Here is an 18,640-nt window from a genome sequence, read left to right on the forward strand (position 1 = left end):
GCTGTGCTTTAAATCCTAACGTCACAGATTTTTAAGTTTAAGTTCTTGTTCTCAGCTCGTGTTCACACTTCCTCTATGACTCACTGTAACTCCCCCGAGCTCATAAAAAAACAGTCAATGTAAATTTCTCTTGAAAACAAACTTACTCTTGCGGTTCAGTGGGGTACCAGCCAGATAACGATAGGTGACGTTAATGGTTCCAGAGAAATTACTCAGGTCTCTGAAGGTGTGAACGTATCGCTCTGAGCTGGAAGGGTGGACCGATGTTTCCCGAAGCTGCCTTTTATCACCTTCCTGAAACACAACATGAAAAACACGACATTACTTCACTTATGTGCAAAACAGTGGGAGAAAAAAACATGTACGAGCTGTCATAACTGCTGCAGAAAAGGGACAGAACAGACTTTTGTTTTCTTAAACTTGTCTCTAACATCCTGTACAAACTTGAGACAATATGTTTTGACGTGGCGGAGCTAACCCTTGACGTCTGGAGACAAAGGGAATCCTAAAATCCCTTCAGGCAGTTTGCATAGCAGAGCAAATGGACTTGAGAAGAGCAGCAGAGAGCTGAAAATGTGAACTACCTCTTAATAATTTAAATAACAAACACGGATAATGTACTGTGATCACCAAGTTTTGATGGCATCATGAATAAGAAATAAATCGTGTGGATGATTTCGACTTGGGTCCACGTTATGAAAATTTAAACATGTTTATGTAAAAAACAAGCAATTATAAAAGGGACAACACGAACACAGGGAACAGACGACAAGATTTTGGGTTTCAAAAGCATATTCGGTCCAATATGATGTTCAAACATTAACCCTTTGACTCCTGCACTGGTATTTCTGCTCATTGTGATTCATTTCTTAGAGTATCTTCAAATGCTTCATGTTCCTAAAATCTGTACAACCTGAGCAAAACCATAATAATTGGGAAGATTTTGTCATATAAACACAGGCCTGAAATACACAAATGCACAAACAGGACCTATACAGCTCTACCTCGGACCTCTTATATCGTACACGCCATGACGTACTTTGAGGTGCTCGGGCAGCAGAGGTCTTTTGTCTGTTCCAGAGGCTGAAAACTAAAGGGGACAGAGTGTTTGCTGTCAGGGCCCCGATGCTCTGGAACAATCTGCCTGAGGAAATCAGGTCGGCGGAGTCAGTAATCTCTCAAGTCCCTTCTTAAAACACACTAAAAGTTGTAGTTTTTATGTCCCGTCTGTTTTAATTGTTGACATGTAAAGATTATTATTACATGCATTTAATGGAGAGATGTCAGAGCGAGGGGGGCTGCCCATGGACAGGCACCCTGAGCAGCTGGGGGTTTGGTGCCTTACGCCGGAATTCCACTGGATGCGTGGCCATTGTGGAACGGCTGCGCTGGTTATCCGCTGTGTGCTCTGCCGTCCGTCAACACCTACCGGCTGTGTTTGCTGTGCGGAGCGGTGCAGCTCCGCCGGACATTGGGAGTCACGAGGACCCACAAGATCCCCCGAATTCACGCATAATAGCACAATACAACAAGATGTTGTTTCCATAAACAGAACCACAAAACCAGAGGAGTAGTAGGAAGACATCTGGGTGCACCTCCATGATTAGTATCTCCTCGTCCATGGTGTCAACGGGGTGAAATGACATCTGAAAACCTCTGACCTGTTGACTTCAGGCCTGCCTCCGCCCATTATGACATTTTCAAGGTGTAGTGCAGGGAAATACGATCTGCCGTGAACACTGTGTATTTTATTTTGAAAATTAACCGGATTTTGTTTCTGTGCACGACTTCCTGCCCCGCACGATCTGCTCTGTGCTGAATTGCTGCGTTGTGCTCTGGCGTCCGGCAAAAATAGAAGTCCTGCGTAGTCTCGCGTCACCAGGCTCTTCACGTACGGGGAAGAGCCTGGTTTCCATTCATTCTGAATTTTGTCTGGATTCTGGTTCCGGTCTAGAGAGCGGATCCGGAATTGACCAAATTCACCAAAGTAAGAGTGTTCACCAAAGTAAAACTTTAAATTCTGGCGCACCATCGATTAAATTAAAAAGTTTCACTGCATTTTTATTAGCTTGGTGCTTTTATTTTGACGGAAAGGCGCATCCATCGAATTCCGGATCCTGTCTCTCTCGCCCTAGTTCCGGCTCCTTACCAAAACAGCCACTAAACAGCCCCAGACTAGTCCTGCGTATCTGTTGCGGAGGGCTCTGGAGCGCCGCAGCTGTGACGGAGCCGGAACGCAGCACAGCCGCAGCCGGTGGAAACACACACATTGACTACAAACATTGAACATTTGTACTGTATTAAATAGAATGTATGTTAAAAGGATTTAAAAATCATTGCACTCTGTTTTTGATATTTAACACACATCCCATCTTTTTTGGAATCGGGTCTCTAGATCAGTTTAAACAGGATCATGCAAACAGAGTTCCTGCAGCTGTCTGCTGAATGCCCATTTTTAAAAGGTTAAATAAAGGGTAGAAACACTCAGTGGGCACTTTAATCTAAGACATACACAACACACATGTACTGACCAGCACGTAGCCATCTTCAATGTAGAGGTTGAGGAAGAGGAGGAAGGTGATGAGGAAGCCGAGGAAGGGGATGGTGGAGCGTTTCCTCAGACACCTCATCTTGTCCAGGGATTTCCACACCAGCCTCATGCTGTACAGGCTCTCACTGGGATCTGCATGACAAGAACATAAGAAGCGACACGTTAGAGTGGCTTGCTTTGAATGTCGTCAGCCGGAGACGCTGCGTGCCAATAACTTCCCTTTGTATCAAGCATCAACAGATTGTGGGGGAATTAATTTAAGTATCATACGGCCATGTATGACGTGGTTATCTCAGCATCATAATTATCCTTCAACAGACTTGTAATGATGTGTGATAGAGTGCTGTTTTAAGTCCTTTTCAGGGAAAGAGGTGGACCAAATCCACTGATTGGCAAACCACTTGAGAGAAAAACTAAAGGCGCTGCAGCATGTAAGGGATATCAACGTGCTGAAGAATGGATTACTGATGCGACTCAAACGTCTCCTCGCTAATAACAATGAAATTATACACCACTTGGTAACTGCACGCACCAACACCCGCCACCCAGCTGCTATTTGTAGCTGTGGTGGACGGCCAGCATTTCTATGCATCCTTTATGCTACGATGGTCAAAAAGAGAGGCTTCTGTCTGATCATATCAGCTCACTTACTCTTCTTTTGTTGTGAAAATGTGACTTTTTCCTGTCACAGGCGGCCATCACTCAGGGAAAAGCCAATTCAATTTTCACTTTATTTCAGATATGGGTTCCATAAGAAAAAAGATAAGAGATAAAAGGCAAAAGATGAGAAGAAAAGTGACTGAATGGAATATAACATGGATGATTGCTTTCATTAATCTAGCTTTTCAAAAACGATTATTTATCAATCTATCATTTATCTTATAAAATTAAAGACTAATGAGAAAAATGAACACCAAATTACGGAAGCGTATTGCATTCACTTGACAAATAAAAAAAAGCCCTGTTTTTCTGAGTAATTTTTGTTTTTTGGAGTAAATTATTTATTTTTCTGTTTTTCTGAGTATTTTTTTTCTGTTTTTTTTTGTGGGTTTTTTTTTTCTGTTTTTCATGGTAATTTTTTTTCCCTTGACGAGGAGACAAGATACTTTAAAATCTCGCGAGAAGCTCCCACCTGGCACCTGCAAGTGACCCTGCATCCATGGTGACTCCTGCTCATGGATGTATTTTGCATCCGTGCTCCTGCTCCTAGACAATTTCAGCTACGGGATCAATAAGGGTAAGGCACGTAATTAGTTACACACAGGGTATGATAATCTAGCTATGTTTTCCACTGCATCCTTCTAGTGTAGGCCTATCGCTCAGTGTAACAGGTTAGGTTAGTAACGGGTTGTAACAACTTTAGCTGACAAATTTGTGACGAGTAACAATGTCCAGCATGATGGAAAAAAACTGTGAGCTTAACGTTACCTGACAACTGAAATCATGCCCATACACGTTTGTCAGCTAACGTTATAAATACATCCATGAGCAGGAGTCAACATGGATGCAGGGTCACTTGCAGGTGCCAGGTGGGAGCTTCTTGCGAGATTTTGAAGTATCTCGTCTCCTCGTTCAGGAAAAAAAATTACTCAGAAAACCAGAAACACTGCCTCACTGTTACAAGCCTCCACTGACCAGTCAAGTTGCAGTTTACATCCATGTCTGTCCAGACTCATTTAATTGGTGTAACGAAAGACTTTGAAAGAGTTTAGAATCAGAATCAGAAATACTTTATTGATCCCAGAGGAGAAATTGTGATTCATTACAGTTGCTCTGATGTAAAGAATAGAGAAATATAAGCAAGAATACGAGTATTAAATAGGAGTATGTAAATGTAAAGTAATAGAATAAAATAAAATTGAAATAAAAATGTGTATAATGCTACATTGTTTAACACTAGTATTTAAGATATTAGGAATACAATTATCTTCACTGTGCTGAGAGTCTCAAAGTGTGTAAAATATACAAATATGTGCACTGTGCATGTTACTAGTATGTTACATTCAGAAATATAAATTATGTATTATGCCATAATGTTCACTGCAGTATATACATCAATAGAATAAAAACAAGAATAAGGATAAACATAAGACATATGTACAGTTATGTGCATTATATGTTAAATAAATAAATTCACAGTGAACTTGACATTGACCACCAAAATTTAACCAGTTCATCGTTGAGCCCATCGTTTGCATCAAATTTAAAGAAATGCCCTCAAGGTGTTCTTGAGATATCACGTTCATCAGAAAAAGACGTAAGTACGAACAGACAACCCGTAAACATAATAAAAAACTGAACAGAGACTGGTGCAGCAGATAAAAGCTTCCAGCCTTACTTTCCTTCTGGTTGCAAACACAGACTCTCCAAAGCTACCGAGCAGACAGGACCCCTGTTAGTGTGCACAGTAACTCACTGGCACCATGATGGAGGCTGCACAGGAGCTGGGCAGGAAACAGTTTCTGGTGGCCGTCCCCTCTGGTCACAAACCAGTTTCAAGATCTGTTAAAAGCTTTGATTTATGCGATAAAAAACCAACAACAATACAAGAACACTTCAGCTGTATTAGTGTTATGAAGGGCAGGGAGTTGGCGGACATGAGGGCCTGGATCTCACTAAATCTTTTGTTGGGGCTTTCTTGTGATCTCCTGTTTGATGCCTGGATCAGTTAAAAACTAGTATAAATAACTGGGGAACAGGAGCAGTGTGGTCAGGGGTGGACCGGCCATCTGGCAGACCGGGCAGTGTCCCGGTGGGCCAATGAGCCTTTTGGGCCGACACAACTACCTCTTTTTGAAGTGCTTGATGCTCAAGAACTCCTTTTTAATATGTGTCCCCTCAAATGATGAGAGAAACCTACACTTCTATATCATGTAATATATACATGACTCGTTTGTGTGATGGATTGTGGTCTGGGCCAACCTTTGTCCCCGTCCACCCCTTAGTGAGGTGGTTGTTTCAAGGGAGATGCAGGATGGACACAATACAGTCTACTGTATTCTACTGTAATCTACTGCAACATCTGTAAGTATTATTACCTTTAAGAAGCTTATGATGTTTCATTTTTTGAGTCAGACTTGTTGATATGATGTAAGACTGCATTGGACGCACATTTTCTTTTGCTCCCATGTCGGTAATCTTTATCCTCCTGAGACCCAAGCTTTTGTTTGGTATGCATTTGTAGTTTCTCCGAGCTAACTGGAAATGTAAGACCTGATATGTATAAAAAACAAGGCAATGTCTTTGAAAAGGAAGTTGTTTTTGGAGGAAATTATGAACTAATATGGGGGCAATGGGTTTATTTTAATAATCACAAGTGAGCATGAAAGTATGAAACTGTTAATGTCAAAACAAAATGACAAGCAATGCAACATTTGTTTAATTTGTTGTAACTCTGTGGGTTAAAGGTCACTGTTTAAGTCTAAGGCCTCTAGTTTCGCAGACCGGGCGAGGCGGAGGCGCAGCGCACCTGCGCTTCACCAACTGGGTGTGGCCAGGCGGATTTTGCAAGTTTGGCACACCGTGCTCCTGGCGCAGCAACTCCTCTTTCCCACCTCTTTCTGTCATACCTGCGCAAGTCAGAAAGAGGGAGGAGAGAAGGCGTGGAGTGGGTTTTACACACATCACACCAATCAAATGAGCCCCTCTCCTCGCCCTTAAATGCGCCGCGCGAAAGGCGTAATGAGAGTTTACTCACTTCGCCATGGCAGAAGAGAGCAGCAGCGTCAGACGGCCAAACTTCTCCCAGGAGATAACTGAAGTTTTGGTCCGGGAGGTCCAAGCTCGCAGTGTCCGAATATACGGAACTGCGAGCAGACCTCCACGGGCTGATGATGCAAAGGTAGCCTGGGAGGAGGTCACCACAATCGTAAATCAATGATGCGTTTCTCTCGTGCACGCGCTCTCTCTTTCTCTCTCGCAGTCTCACTCTGTTTCTTTTCTTTTGACTTTTCTAAGATGACAGATGCTGAATATATACTCCCTATCTGATGCTGTGGCTGTTTGTGGTTGGCTGAGAGGGATGTGAGCTCATTAGTTTGCAGCTGTTTAATCAGATCAGGTTGGGTTTCCATTACGCGTGCCAAACGTGCCAAACGGTGCCAATCCCCTTTGATCTGACATCAGATGTGACGGGACAGTCGATACAGAGATACATTTATGTGCTGATTGCAGATAGTTGCATTGAATAGTGATTTTTGTGGGTATTTATTGCATCGTTAATGTGCCTGATATTCTGGAAACCTGCCTGTGAGGTTTTGGTGACGTGTGCGCACTGTCCGCCGGTCAGCCAAACTTCGGCTTACACTGGCTGCGCTCCCCCTGCGCTGACAGTAGACCTGGTTTCAGCTGGTGAGCTTTCAGCGCACCTTCGGCGAAGCCTTTTGGCACGAAACTGTCACTGCGCCAAGCTGGATCTGTCCGCCCTCCCCCTGCTGCGCCGCCACACCCATCTCAGCATACCTCGGTCTGCCAAACTACCAAACTGAGCACGCCTCGGGTTGCACTGCTCGAAACTAGCTCTGTGAAACTAAAGGCCTAAGACTGTTCAAAGCTGTTCATTGCCCAATGCCTGAACATAGCTGTGCAAAAAAAAAATAAAAATCTAGGAATGTCCTTTTATGTCTGAACAGTCACACCTAACTGGCCTGTGTGAAATGCTATAATAATACCATAATAAAGTCCCAGTGTCCTCAAAGGAGTACTTCCTTATTAACAGCATTTTAGCTCATTGCTGTTAAAATTTGTCAGATTTGTTGCCATGTCAAACTACAGACAATATTTAGGACAAAAAAACAAGTTCCAACCATAAAATTTGATCAGGTTTTATATGTTGTCCACTTTGGTGTCAGGATCGGAACATAAAAGTTTCCACAAATGAGGACAACAGGTCTAAGTTAAGCAGAATGAAGGATAAGATGCAGGAAACCCACAATGGGATGTCTTCATGTGAGGATGCAGGGTCTCAGAAGGATATGGGGAAAAAAAATCATGGTTAACGTGACAACCTTGTCACTTCCTACTGTCTGTCAGAAACTAAGCACAGAAACCCATTGACTTATTCAGTAAATAGATTTATAGCCCTTTAATATGTCACTAAATGATGTGTTTATGTCACTAAATGAAGTGTTTCCCTGTCTCCATACACAAATAAAACAAACAAATCCATCCGATGTGGACTGTAAATGAACATGTATTAGGAGGCTTATCAGCAGCAATGAAAGCTGTAACACATAGAACAGAATAACGTATCAGGCTCGGCCACGACAGGATTGGCAACTTCTCATAGCAACGGAGACTGACTGAGGTGGAAACAGCAGCAGTAACAGCCTACAGATGTAACAATGGCGCTGGTCTTTTCTTTGGCAGCAATTAGGCATCAGCATGCGCTTTTGTTCCACTGCTGCAAAGCCCCAGAGATGCCTAATAGAATACAAACTACTTCTAAGCTCAGTTCAATGACCACACACACATCGATCACTCGCACCAGGAGTCAGCCTCACCTGGGATTCGGTGAGTCAATACCTCTTTGTGCACACTTGAAAACTGAATTTAACATATCCATCCACTACGGCCTGTTCTCTGCAATTTTCCACCCAGAGTGATTTAATGTGGCCGCCAATTATCAGGAATTACAATATTTAGCAGGTATTTTTTATGCTTACACAGCACTACCTTCACTACCCACAGTGTATTTACAGAGCTGCTTTAGCTGTGAGCTGGTTAATGGCTGCAGTTTTATATCGACTACTGTGCAGTGGTTGGCACTGCTGCGTCACAGCAAGAGGGTTCCTGGTTTGAACCTGCCGGCCAGCTGGGGCACATCTGTGTGGAGTTTGCATGTTCTCCCCATGTCAGCGTGGGTAAGCTTTCAGAAAAAACACACACAAGTAGAATACAGACAGAAGTCTCCGTCCACATATGTCTCGAACACACTGAGCATAAATGAACCCATAGGCCTTTTTCCAAATGAGGCATTTTCTGATTAAGCCATGTGGGATGTGTCGGTATTATTTAGGTTTTAGGAGCGTCCTTTGAACATGTACACAGTGCATTCAGAATATGGGTCTTGCAGTTTGCAACACTCGGCCTTACAGTCAGCTCTGTACGTTGTACCCAAACCAACTCCAACCAACTAACCCTCTATCAACAGGTTTTTAGGTATGAGCAAATATGACCACACCCACCTTTTTGAGAGGGTGGTTGAAGGAATAAAAGATTAAGTTTATGTCTTCTTATAACTCCACTGCAGGTGTAAAACTTGAAACTTGTAAAATACAGAGAAGCAAAATAGCACAACAAGCTCCAGCTGTTCCCCGTCTCCATATGTTGACATGATAAATTACATGTTAGGAAACATTAATCAGAGTCTGCACGCCTGCATTCATGAATTTCATTTTCCATAACCACTTATCCTGTTAGGGGTCGCGGGGGGTGGAGCCTATCCCAGCTGACACTCGGTGAGAGGCAGGGTTCACCAGACTTTCACAGGGCTGACACATAGAGACAGACAACCACTCACACTCACATTCACACCTACGGACAATTTAGAGTCACCAATTAACCTGCATGTCTTTGGACTGTGGGAGGAAGCTGGAGCACCCGGTGGAAACCCACGCTGACACGGGGAGAACATGTCTGAGCACCTGGAGGAAACCCACGCTGACACGGGGAGAACATGTCGGAGCACCTGGAGGAAACCCACGCTGACACGGGGAGAACATGTCAGAGCACCTGGAGGAAACCCACGCTGACACGGGGAGAACATGTCGGAGCACCTGGAGGAAACCCACGCTGACACAGGGAGAACATGTCGGAGCACCCGGAGGAAACCCACGCTGACACAGGGAGAACATGTCGGAGCACCTGGAGGAAACCCACGCTGACACGGGGAGAACATGTCAGAGCACCTGGAGGAAACCCACGCTGACATGGGGAGAACATGTCGGAGCGCCTGGAGGAAACCCACGCTGACATGGGGAGAACATGTCAGAGCAACTGGAGGAAACCCACGCTGACACGGGGAGAACATGTCAGAGCACCTGGAGGAAACCCACGCTGACATGGGGAGAACATGTCAGAGCACCTGGAGGAAACCCACGCTGACACGGGGAGAACATGCAAACTCCATGCAGAAAGGCTCTTACACCCCGAGGTTGAACCAGGAATCCTCTTGCTGTGAGGCAACAATGCTAACCACTGCACCACCGTGCCACCCATGGCTGCATGTAAACTATAAAAATTAGTGGAATATTCATTTTTATTAGACATGTAAGCAGCTTGGTAGAAACATTGTATTTGTATTTGTGCATATAAACGTAGTTGTTGTAAGGCCTCTGCAGTATCCCCAGTGGCAGAAATGGCTGACGGTGTAACAACCAAAGTAACTGTTGAAACTGTGATATCTGCTGATCTCCGAGGACAACTGAAAACAATCCAGTTGCCTGTGCTACAGCGGCAACATACTGTACCACTTGGAAACGCTAGGGGGGGAGCTGTCTGTTTCAAATTCAACAGTCTGAACCTCACCTCAACCTGTGGGGCCCGACACCTTCTATCAGATGGCAAAAGCTGATTTTTTTCTAAATAAAACATGAGACCTGACGCAATGCTGCCAGCTAGAATCAACATGTGTCCAGTCAGATACACCCAAAATACTGAACCATATTTATAACAATACAGACTCTTTCTTTGTGAGCTACTGTGTTAATGTTGTGAAGAAATGCCCTGAATACACATGGTACAGGCTGAATCAGAATATGTTGCATCGCCTCCACTCTATGTGGCGTGTCTGCAGTAAATTGCAGAGTTCTGCTGGAGAAAGCTGAGTGCAGCACGATGATGAGAAGAATCATTAGAGCCACTTTAGAGGAATCTCAGCTGCAAAGCTACAAGCACCAGAGTCCTCCTGACACCACGGCTCAGGTAACTCTGGCTTCTCAGCGCCGGTCTGTCTCATCTTCCTCGGTGGGAACTCAGCAGCTGCTCTTTCCCTTCTGCACAAACAGAAGCTATGTCGAGACTCCTGACCCACTATAAAGCTAAGTGGTGTTTGTTGCGTGATCTGCTGGGAGGGCTACAATTAAACATTTTTTTTGCTTCATGTTGGAGGGGAGTTGATCTCTCAGGCTGGAGTTTTGGGTGTCTATCCTGATGATACAAGACAAAGCGAGGCGCCTCTCTTATTTCAATAATTCAGTGTGGGCTCAGAGCAGGAAGAGGATGAGATGCTCATCCTGCCAAAGGCGCAGCTGGAAAACATGTTCGCTTCTCCTACCCCAGATTTAACTGTGACTGAGATGCATGGCAGAACACCTAAGACGTCACCATCCCTGTCTCTACTGTATATTCTCTGAATGTTCCAGGATATGGAATAGGTATATATGGATATATGGATGTTGGTATGATTCACTGCGAGCATCCATTAACCAGAGGGAGGCATGTTGCTGTTGTTGTGTTCATTCTTGTGGCATGAATCCAGAGTGGAACTGCAGCAGTGAAAGGGACTAAGTGTGTTTTAATGGGTGTGTCATCCTGGCAGTCACACACACTCCCTCAGATGTCCCCGGCACCATTTCAGGACACAGCACACTTCCAGCAGGCTGGGGCTGTTAAATATCCATTATGCTCTGTGTGTGTGTGTGAACTGGACCAAATAAACCACAACACTGGCTTTCCGCTTGCGTCTACCCGGCAACGCGCTGTGCACTTAACTCGTATCAGCCGTCTGTTCACAAGTCCCTTTGAAAAGCGTGCTCTCAGTAAGAGGTTAAATCCTGTTAGACTGACATAGAGGGAGGTGGCAGCGACAAAACTGTGACAAAAGCAGAGCGTGTGATTTCCATTTTTGTGGCTAAATGTTCAATTTGATCATCAGCATTTTTTTAAATTCAATAAACTCTGCTACTTTTTGTGCAGTTTGGCTTTAAAACACACCCTCCTACAGTAGGAGTAGGGCTGCCCCCTGAAAGTCGAACATCCAAGTCATCAATTGAGTCCCCTCAGTAAACTGAGGTTCTTCAAGTGGAGCAGCCTTTTTTTTTTTGGTCAGTCAGTGTGCAGCTACATCTGAAGACTTTCGGTCCCCAGGTGTAGCTGCAGAGTGAGCGCTCCTCGCTTTCAGGCTGCTCTCTGGTACAGGCAGCTGCAGACACAGACTCACGGTGAATCTGAGAAAGACAGAGGCAGCTGCCCTGTCTTCTCCTTAGATGACACGTTCTCATGCAAACCCGTCACCGTCATTTCACCCCTTTGTCTGTGGACATAACATCAACTTATGACGCACCAGGTAGCTTCCTGTGTCAGTTTTGGACATTCTGGAATGACGTTACATGCAATGTGTCTTTTCAAAATACACTTCACAGGAAATGTTTGTGCTTGTTACATGCATACGCTCCTTTTCAAAATAAACTTAGGTAAACTTAGGTTTGAACTGATGGGGCTTCAGAATTTTGGACTGTGGGAACCATGGCATGACACCTCAGCCAAATCTGATTTGACTATAATTCTGAGTTGTGTACAGCCCTGTGCAGGAACCAGAATTCCCTCTGATTGTTACTACAGTTGCTCCTGAAAGAGACCAATAAAACCATATGACGAGAAAGCCTCCAAAAATCCTCTAAGGAAACTATCACCTGGTTATTTCACACCACCAGTAGCGCCTCGGGGTTTTGAAATGGCTCTCAGCTGGAAATCTTTTGCCCATCAATCCTTGACGTCACAGTGAGCTGGAGGTTATTATGTTTCTGTGCAGAAAGATGAATACACAAGGGAGTGAATATGAGAAACAAGGGAATTGGAAAATTATGTGAAGATCTCTGTATAAACTAGTATCATAATGAAGACGAAAAATTAATGTTCCCAATGATTCGACAAAGTGCCCTGTGCAATTAGGAGCACAGAATTCAGGACTTGGAAATATTTTTTGAAGAGAACTCATGTACCATCAGCCAGATCCTGCAGCAAAAAGCATGTCATATTTTTACGATTGCAACTAATGATGTTTTTCAATATTAATTTAGAAATTGTAATTTTTTTATCCAATCATTTAGTCTTAAACTGTCAGAAAATAGCAGATAATGTGCATCACAAGATCCCAGAGCCCAAGTGGTGTCTTAAACCAAAATATATTTAATTTACCATTATGTAAAATCAGCTAAATACCACATTCGTTGAATAAATAATCAATATCATGTAATCTTCTGAACACTAGATACAGTACAGTATATCTGATAAAGTAGGGCCTAGTTTTTATGCATATTTTGTTTGAAATATTCCATTATTTTCTTTGTTCCAGGCAAAAAGTACCTTGGCAAGCTATCTCTGGATTCATCCTCAGTGTCCTCCATGCTTCTCTGGCAGCCCATATGAAATGACTGATCCAGGAATTGTCTTCCTCTCCCCTGCTACACCCCCTCCCTCTAATGGTGAAATCTGACAGAGGCAGACTTCAAATGGAAAACAAGGAGCTCCCCAGTGAGGAGAAGGCAATTATGGTCTGGCCTGATGTGCAACCTAATGCCAAGAATTCTATATCACACCAAAAAAAAAACGACAAAAAAAACACAGAAACAAAACAAAACAAAAGGCCTCCCATTCCCTCTCCATTCGTAATGGCTTGATTGCTGCCGAGTGGAAGCAATCCTCCTGCATGCCAACAATACCACTATTTGTTTTTTGAGTGCTGTGAAAGGGGAGCGAGGAGCAGAGTAAATGGAAAAAAGGTAAGGATGGTGCGGACATGCCACAAACATGAGTCGAGCTCCACAGTAATTTCACATCCCATCTTCCCAAGGTTGTTCCTTTAAAGTTATTCCTGCAAAAAAAGAGGAAGGATGCCTCAGAGAACACGTGGCTCAGCTGAGGGGGAGTAGCACCTGCAAACCTGAGTCAGAAAAAAATCTGAATAGATTGCTTTTTCAAAAAAGAAAAGAAAAAGGAAATGTTTGTGTACAGTATCAGCATAATGAATTCATTCCTTTGAATGCCAGCAGGGAACTGAGGAAGGCAGAATAATGAAGATAAGATTTGAAAATACAGTGTTCTCCTCTGGGAGTTTGAGGTGCACACAACATTGAGTCCCTCCATGTGTTATTCAGAAATCAAAATAACCTCTTAACAAACCCCTTTTCTTGCCTGCTTGAATCAACCCTCAACTTTCGATTTAGGCCACGTCGTTTTCAAAATGTGAAGCTACGTTTCTGTAATGGGAAAACCTAGATGGGAAACTCATTGTGAATAAAAAAAGGGGAAAAGATTAATAAAATGGTAGCAGAAAGCAATTCTCCCTCATTTCATCTTGTTATCTGTTTTACATTATTTCCCCTGGGTATCCTGCACCTTGCAGATATACAGCTCTGCACAAATAATCAATTAAGCCTGCAGATTTGCAGGGATTCAGCAGTTGCTTTGTGTCAGGCCTTTAGCCACTTTCAATGGATTTTCTCTCCTGATAAAAAGCCGAGAGTAACAAAGGCTTTTGTTGATAACAAAATTGTGGCGCAGGGCGGAATAATAAATCCCTTTATTATGAAATGGCTGTTTTGTTAATAATTCAAATTGGTCAGAAAGTTTACCAATTACTACGTTCGTACAGGCTGCCAGACAAAGGAATCTGTCATCTACAAAGACCCTTGTCAGACATCCACGCCCCCTGTAGAAACTCAGGAATGATCTTAATTATCGGGATGCAGTGGGGAATTGTCAGTGAGGCTGTTATCAAGGCACGGTGTGGTAAATTAAAGCCTGAAAGCTGTGAGATCCGACATGTAATTCCTGTAAACCATGTGTGCTGCAACAGCCAATCATGTTTGAGGAGTCATCCACAAAGGTAATCTTCCAAAGGGACTCATCTCGTTATTCAAGGCGACAACACAAACTCTTCTTTTGCTCTGTTTTTTGTTTGCATCTGGAAGCTGTCAAGTGGTTTTCTGATCATAAAATGGTCCCAGAGCTGGCGTGCTTTACCAATCCCAGCTCCATCAAACTTCGGAGGCCAGACGGTTGCATCGAGGACCCAAACAGATGTACCACCCTGCAACAGCAGCAGCAGCAGCAGCAGCAGCAGCAGCCTCCTCCATCGCCTCCCTGCGCTGCGCCTGTCACTGCTGTCAGCAGCTCCAGCTCAGTCATTCTAATGGGCAGAGGAGGTGTTGTGAAGGAGACGGGAGAGTGTGTGTGCTGAATGTGATGCATTCCCTGCGGACACACTGTCCAAGTGCGCCACCCTCCCCCTACCACCACCAACCACCACCATGGCCCCTTGAGGGAGAAACAAGCAGTCCAGTGACAACGGCACTTCCAGCTGTTCTCCCATAAGGTACCGGTGTGCAAGACAAGCCTTGGAGCGGAAAAAACCCCAAATGGTCCCAGCCAGGCAGCCTCTCTGATACAAAATATTTCCAAACAGCCTTTTCCTATCCCGGATGGCCCTGGTGGCCTTGCCTTTCTGAGCTCATGCAGTGAGAGGACGGTGCCTTGTTGTCGTTCCAGGATGTGTTGGAGACATCAACAAAGCTTTTCAATTCATCAGCATTAAGGCTGGTTTTTTCCAGAGCAGCACTGGCACAGGTGGCGCGAGCTGGAGTACACTCTCATGAAATACTGAGCATGTGCCACCCGTTGATGCTGCCTTCAGAGCAATCGAGCATCAAAACATTTAGAACAAACGCCTGTGGCCCTTTCCCTTCTGCACTACAATCGCCCAGATCATCCAGCCCGGGCCGTAATTGAAATGTGATTGTAAAGAGCTTCCTCAGATCGGTCTATATTTTTCCCCCTGTTTGATTCCTGGTTACTTGGCTGGAGAGGAAAAGGTCTCATATCATTTATAGCTGTGGATGGACTCGTGCCATCTCTGGACAGCCATCAGTGACACGAAACGCCATTAGCGATATGAAAGGGAGACTGCATTTATCATGAAACACAAACTGAGTGCAATCAAAGAGCTTAATGTGCTGATGATGCGACAACATGCACAGCACTTGCTTCATCACAGAGGGCTGCTGAGAGGCTCTCGGACTCTCCGCAGTGATGGGAAGAGTCACCAACAGTCCCGGCGTGAGAGAGATTGAGGATGCGGTTGAAGCTTTCAGACTGTTGTCTGAGTGTTTAAGGTTAGAGGAAAACATGAAAGCCGTTCCAGCTGCGGTGAGCATAATGAGGACGGGGAGGCGTGAGAAATGATTCATATGTGGCCGAACCTCTCCACGGCCCTTCTAAGCAGTTAGCACTTTGACCCAGATTAGCGCTCTGCCAGGGGTGCACTTGGGAGGAAGGGCGATGGAGGAGTGCGATGCCGCCTGTTTATTTCCACTAGAAAACACACTTGACATGTGTACACCCCCTGTACGCATGCAGACACGTGCATATGGTCCTTATTTCTTCCCCGTCCCTTGTGTGAGGTTGTGAAGATGCGGCCGGTGATATAAATTATTGCGTACATCTGAGACACAAGATGATTAGTATTTGAATATTGTGAAGTACTCTCCAGGGCAAAGATATTCAATTAGTTCTTTGTTATATCACATCCGGCTAATAGACTGTGTGTCTCCCTGACTTCAAACTCCCTGACTGCCCTCTGTGCCTGACGTCATATGCCATAAACATATGCTGCAGCTCCCCTGAGGCCATTCCCTACATTAAAAGCACAGACCCACTTGAATTAGCAGACAACAGCCTGTCATCATGTCTACTCCATAAAAAAAACTGGACAGTGGCTACGGGCAGGAGAGAGGATGAAAAGAAAAGGAGGAGAAAAAAGGCCATTGAAGAAAAGACTGCAAAGAAATCCCCTCTCCCTCTCCTTCCGTCTCTCTGTGTGTGTGTCTCTCTCTCTCCCTCTCCCTCTCCCTCTCTCTCTCTCTCTCTCTCTCTCTCTCTCTCTCTCTCTCTCTCTCTCTCTCTCTCTCTCTCTCTGTCTCCATTTGTGAGACAGGAAAAAGGAAGAGGAGACTTGGCTCTGCCTTAAAAGCACTTAAAAAGCCAAGGTCACCTCCTGGTCAAATCTGTGAAATGAGAAAATGGCTGAAGGGGCAAGAGGCCGGTGGCAGATAACATGAGAATGCACTATCTCCTCCCTACACATTTAGTGCAGGGGAGGACGGAGCACTGGCAGGCTTTTCAAAAGGCTCCGTGTTGAAATGAGGACTGGAGACACAATAAGATGGCCCAGTTTCACCCAGTATGACAGCGCATACATTGAAGTGCTCTTAGGGAATGAGCTTTTTGGTCAAGCAGGGAGTCGACGGCCAAAGAGCTGAATGTGAGCTCACACACAGCTGGGTTTTTACATTTAATCACAGCAGCTGAAAGTACTCAGGTAAATTTAAAGGTGCAGCCTCCATTTCAGTCAAGAATCATCAGTGTCATTAGAAAAAAGGGCGTCTGAAAACTGAACACTGTGGACAAAAAGTGCTCGTCCCAGAATATACATAAAACCAATATCTAAACACATATTACTGCTCTGTGGTTGAATGGCTCCATGAACCCATCAAGCTGCGGTTACAGTCTCCATCCATGTCAGTGAAAACATGGATGCTTCACACACAGAAGATCTATACAATCAGCACAGTTTCAAGATTAGAGTCACCAATTCAGTATCTGACCAAATGTCTCCCCTTCTGTTCCTGAGATATGACGTTAAAACATGATGATGTCACAGTCAAGCTGACCTTTTGACCTTCATTATTTTATCATGTTTTCAAGTTTTGTCTTAATTAGTGTCTGAATTCTTGAGATATGGCCAAAAACATGTTTTGGGAACTCACAGTGACCTTGACCTTTGACGACTCAATTTTAATCAGTTCATTCTTAAGTGGGTGTTCGTGCCAGATTTGAGGAAATTCCCTTAAGGCCTTCTTGAGACACTAAGTTTTTTAAATAAGATGGATGCAATGTCACAGTGACCTTTGACCTAGTCCAACTAGCTCTTTGTGCCGAATTTCGAGAAATTCCCTCCAGGTTTCCTTGAGATATCGCTTTCACAAGAATACGACAGATGAGGTCACAGTTACCTTGACCTTTGACCATCAACATCTAATCAGCTCGTGAGTACAAGTGTGTGCCAAATGTGAAGATATTTCCTCTAGGTGTTCCTGAGATACCACTTTTACGTGAATAAGATGGAAGCAAGGTCACAAGAGACCCTTAACCACCGCATTCCAATTAGTTTATCCTTGACGTGAAGTGAACGTTTGTGCCAAATTTGAGGAAATTCTTTGGTTTTTGTGAGATGTCACATTCCCAAGAATGTGACAGATGCAAGGTCAAAGTGACCTTGATTTCTGACCCCTGACCACTAAATCGAATCACTTCATCCTTGAGTCTAAGTGAATGTTTGTGCCAATTTTTTTTTGAAAAAATCCTTGAAGGCATTCTTGGGATATCACATTCACAAGAATGAGACAGAATAGGCCACAACAACCTTGACCTTGACCCTGTCCTTTAACCCCCAAAATCTAATCACTTCATTTTTAAGTCCAAGTGGACATTTGCGCCTAATTTGAAAAAATTCCCTGAAGGTGTTCTTGAGATATCACGTTCATGGGAATGGGACAGACGGACAGGCAACCCAATGACATAATGCCTCTGGCCCCGTCTAAAAACATTAAGATACGTTACAGTCTGTCCCTTACGGTGAAAATATAAGTAGTAAAAGTTTAATTGATATCATGACGTGTCAGGTTTTTTGGAGGTGGTCCACTGACACTGAATCATTTTTGGACACTGTGGGCTCATAGATTTTTTTTTCTGTACCTCTAAAAGTACCTCTGTTTAAATAATGTGCTCACAGGTGTGACTCAGTGATCTCATGAGGTATCAGCCCTGTTTGCTCACAGGTATAGTGTCTCCTGGAGTCCTACTGTGATTCATATTAACTCCAGATGGACGTCTGTGTTTCAATTATGTGACTCAGCCATGCTCATGATGCGTGAAATAAAAATTCAACCACATATCACAGAGGTCAAATTTGGTCCCAGTTAGTGTCACAGTTATTTAAAGTCTGATGCACTCAGATTGTTTTTAGGTAAAAAAGAATCCTCCACTTAGTAGAAAAAAATAGATGCTGTGTTTAAAATATTAATGATTTGG

The 18,640-nt window shown here is 44.0% G+C and overlaps 1 protein-coding gene across 4 annotated transcripts in view; it reads right to left on the reverse strand.

Annotated features, from left to right (window-relative positions):
* Positions 1 to 18,640, reverse strand: part of mgat4c (mgat4 family member C) — a 180,054-nt gene that overhangs the window by 8,187 nt on the left and 153,227 nt on the right. For 2 of the 4 annotated variants that reach the window (XM_050072497.1, XM_050072500.1), the window contains 2 exons: positions 2,532 to 2,683; positions 147 to 294 (listed from right to left, as the gene is read on the reverse strand). In XM_050072497.1, the coding sequence (XP_049928454.1) occupies positions 147 to 294; positions 2,532 to 2,660 (277 nt within the window). In that variant the 5' untranslated portion in view covers positions 2,661 to 2,683. Of the gene's footprint in view, positions 1 to 146; positions 295 to 2,531; positions 2,684 to 12,183; positions 12,295 to 12,856; positions 12,942 to 18,640 lie in introns of those variants that run through there. The other 2 variants (XM_050072499.1, XM_050072498.1) reach the window with 2 other exon arrangements.

Source organism: Epinephelus moara, chromosome 20 (genome assembly GCF_006386435.1).
Source record: "Epinephelus moara isolate mb chromosome 20, YSFRI_EMoa_1.0, whole genome shotgun sequence".
In the NCBI taxonomy this organism is placed as follows: Eukaryota; Metazoa; Chordata; class Actinopteri; order Perciformes; family Serranidae; genus Epinephelus; species Epinephelus moara.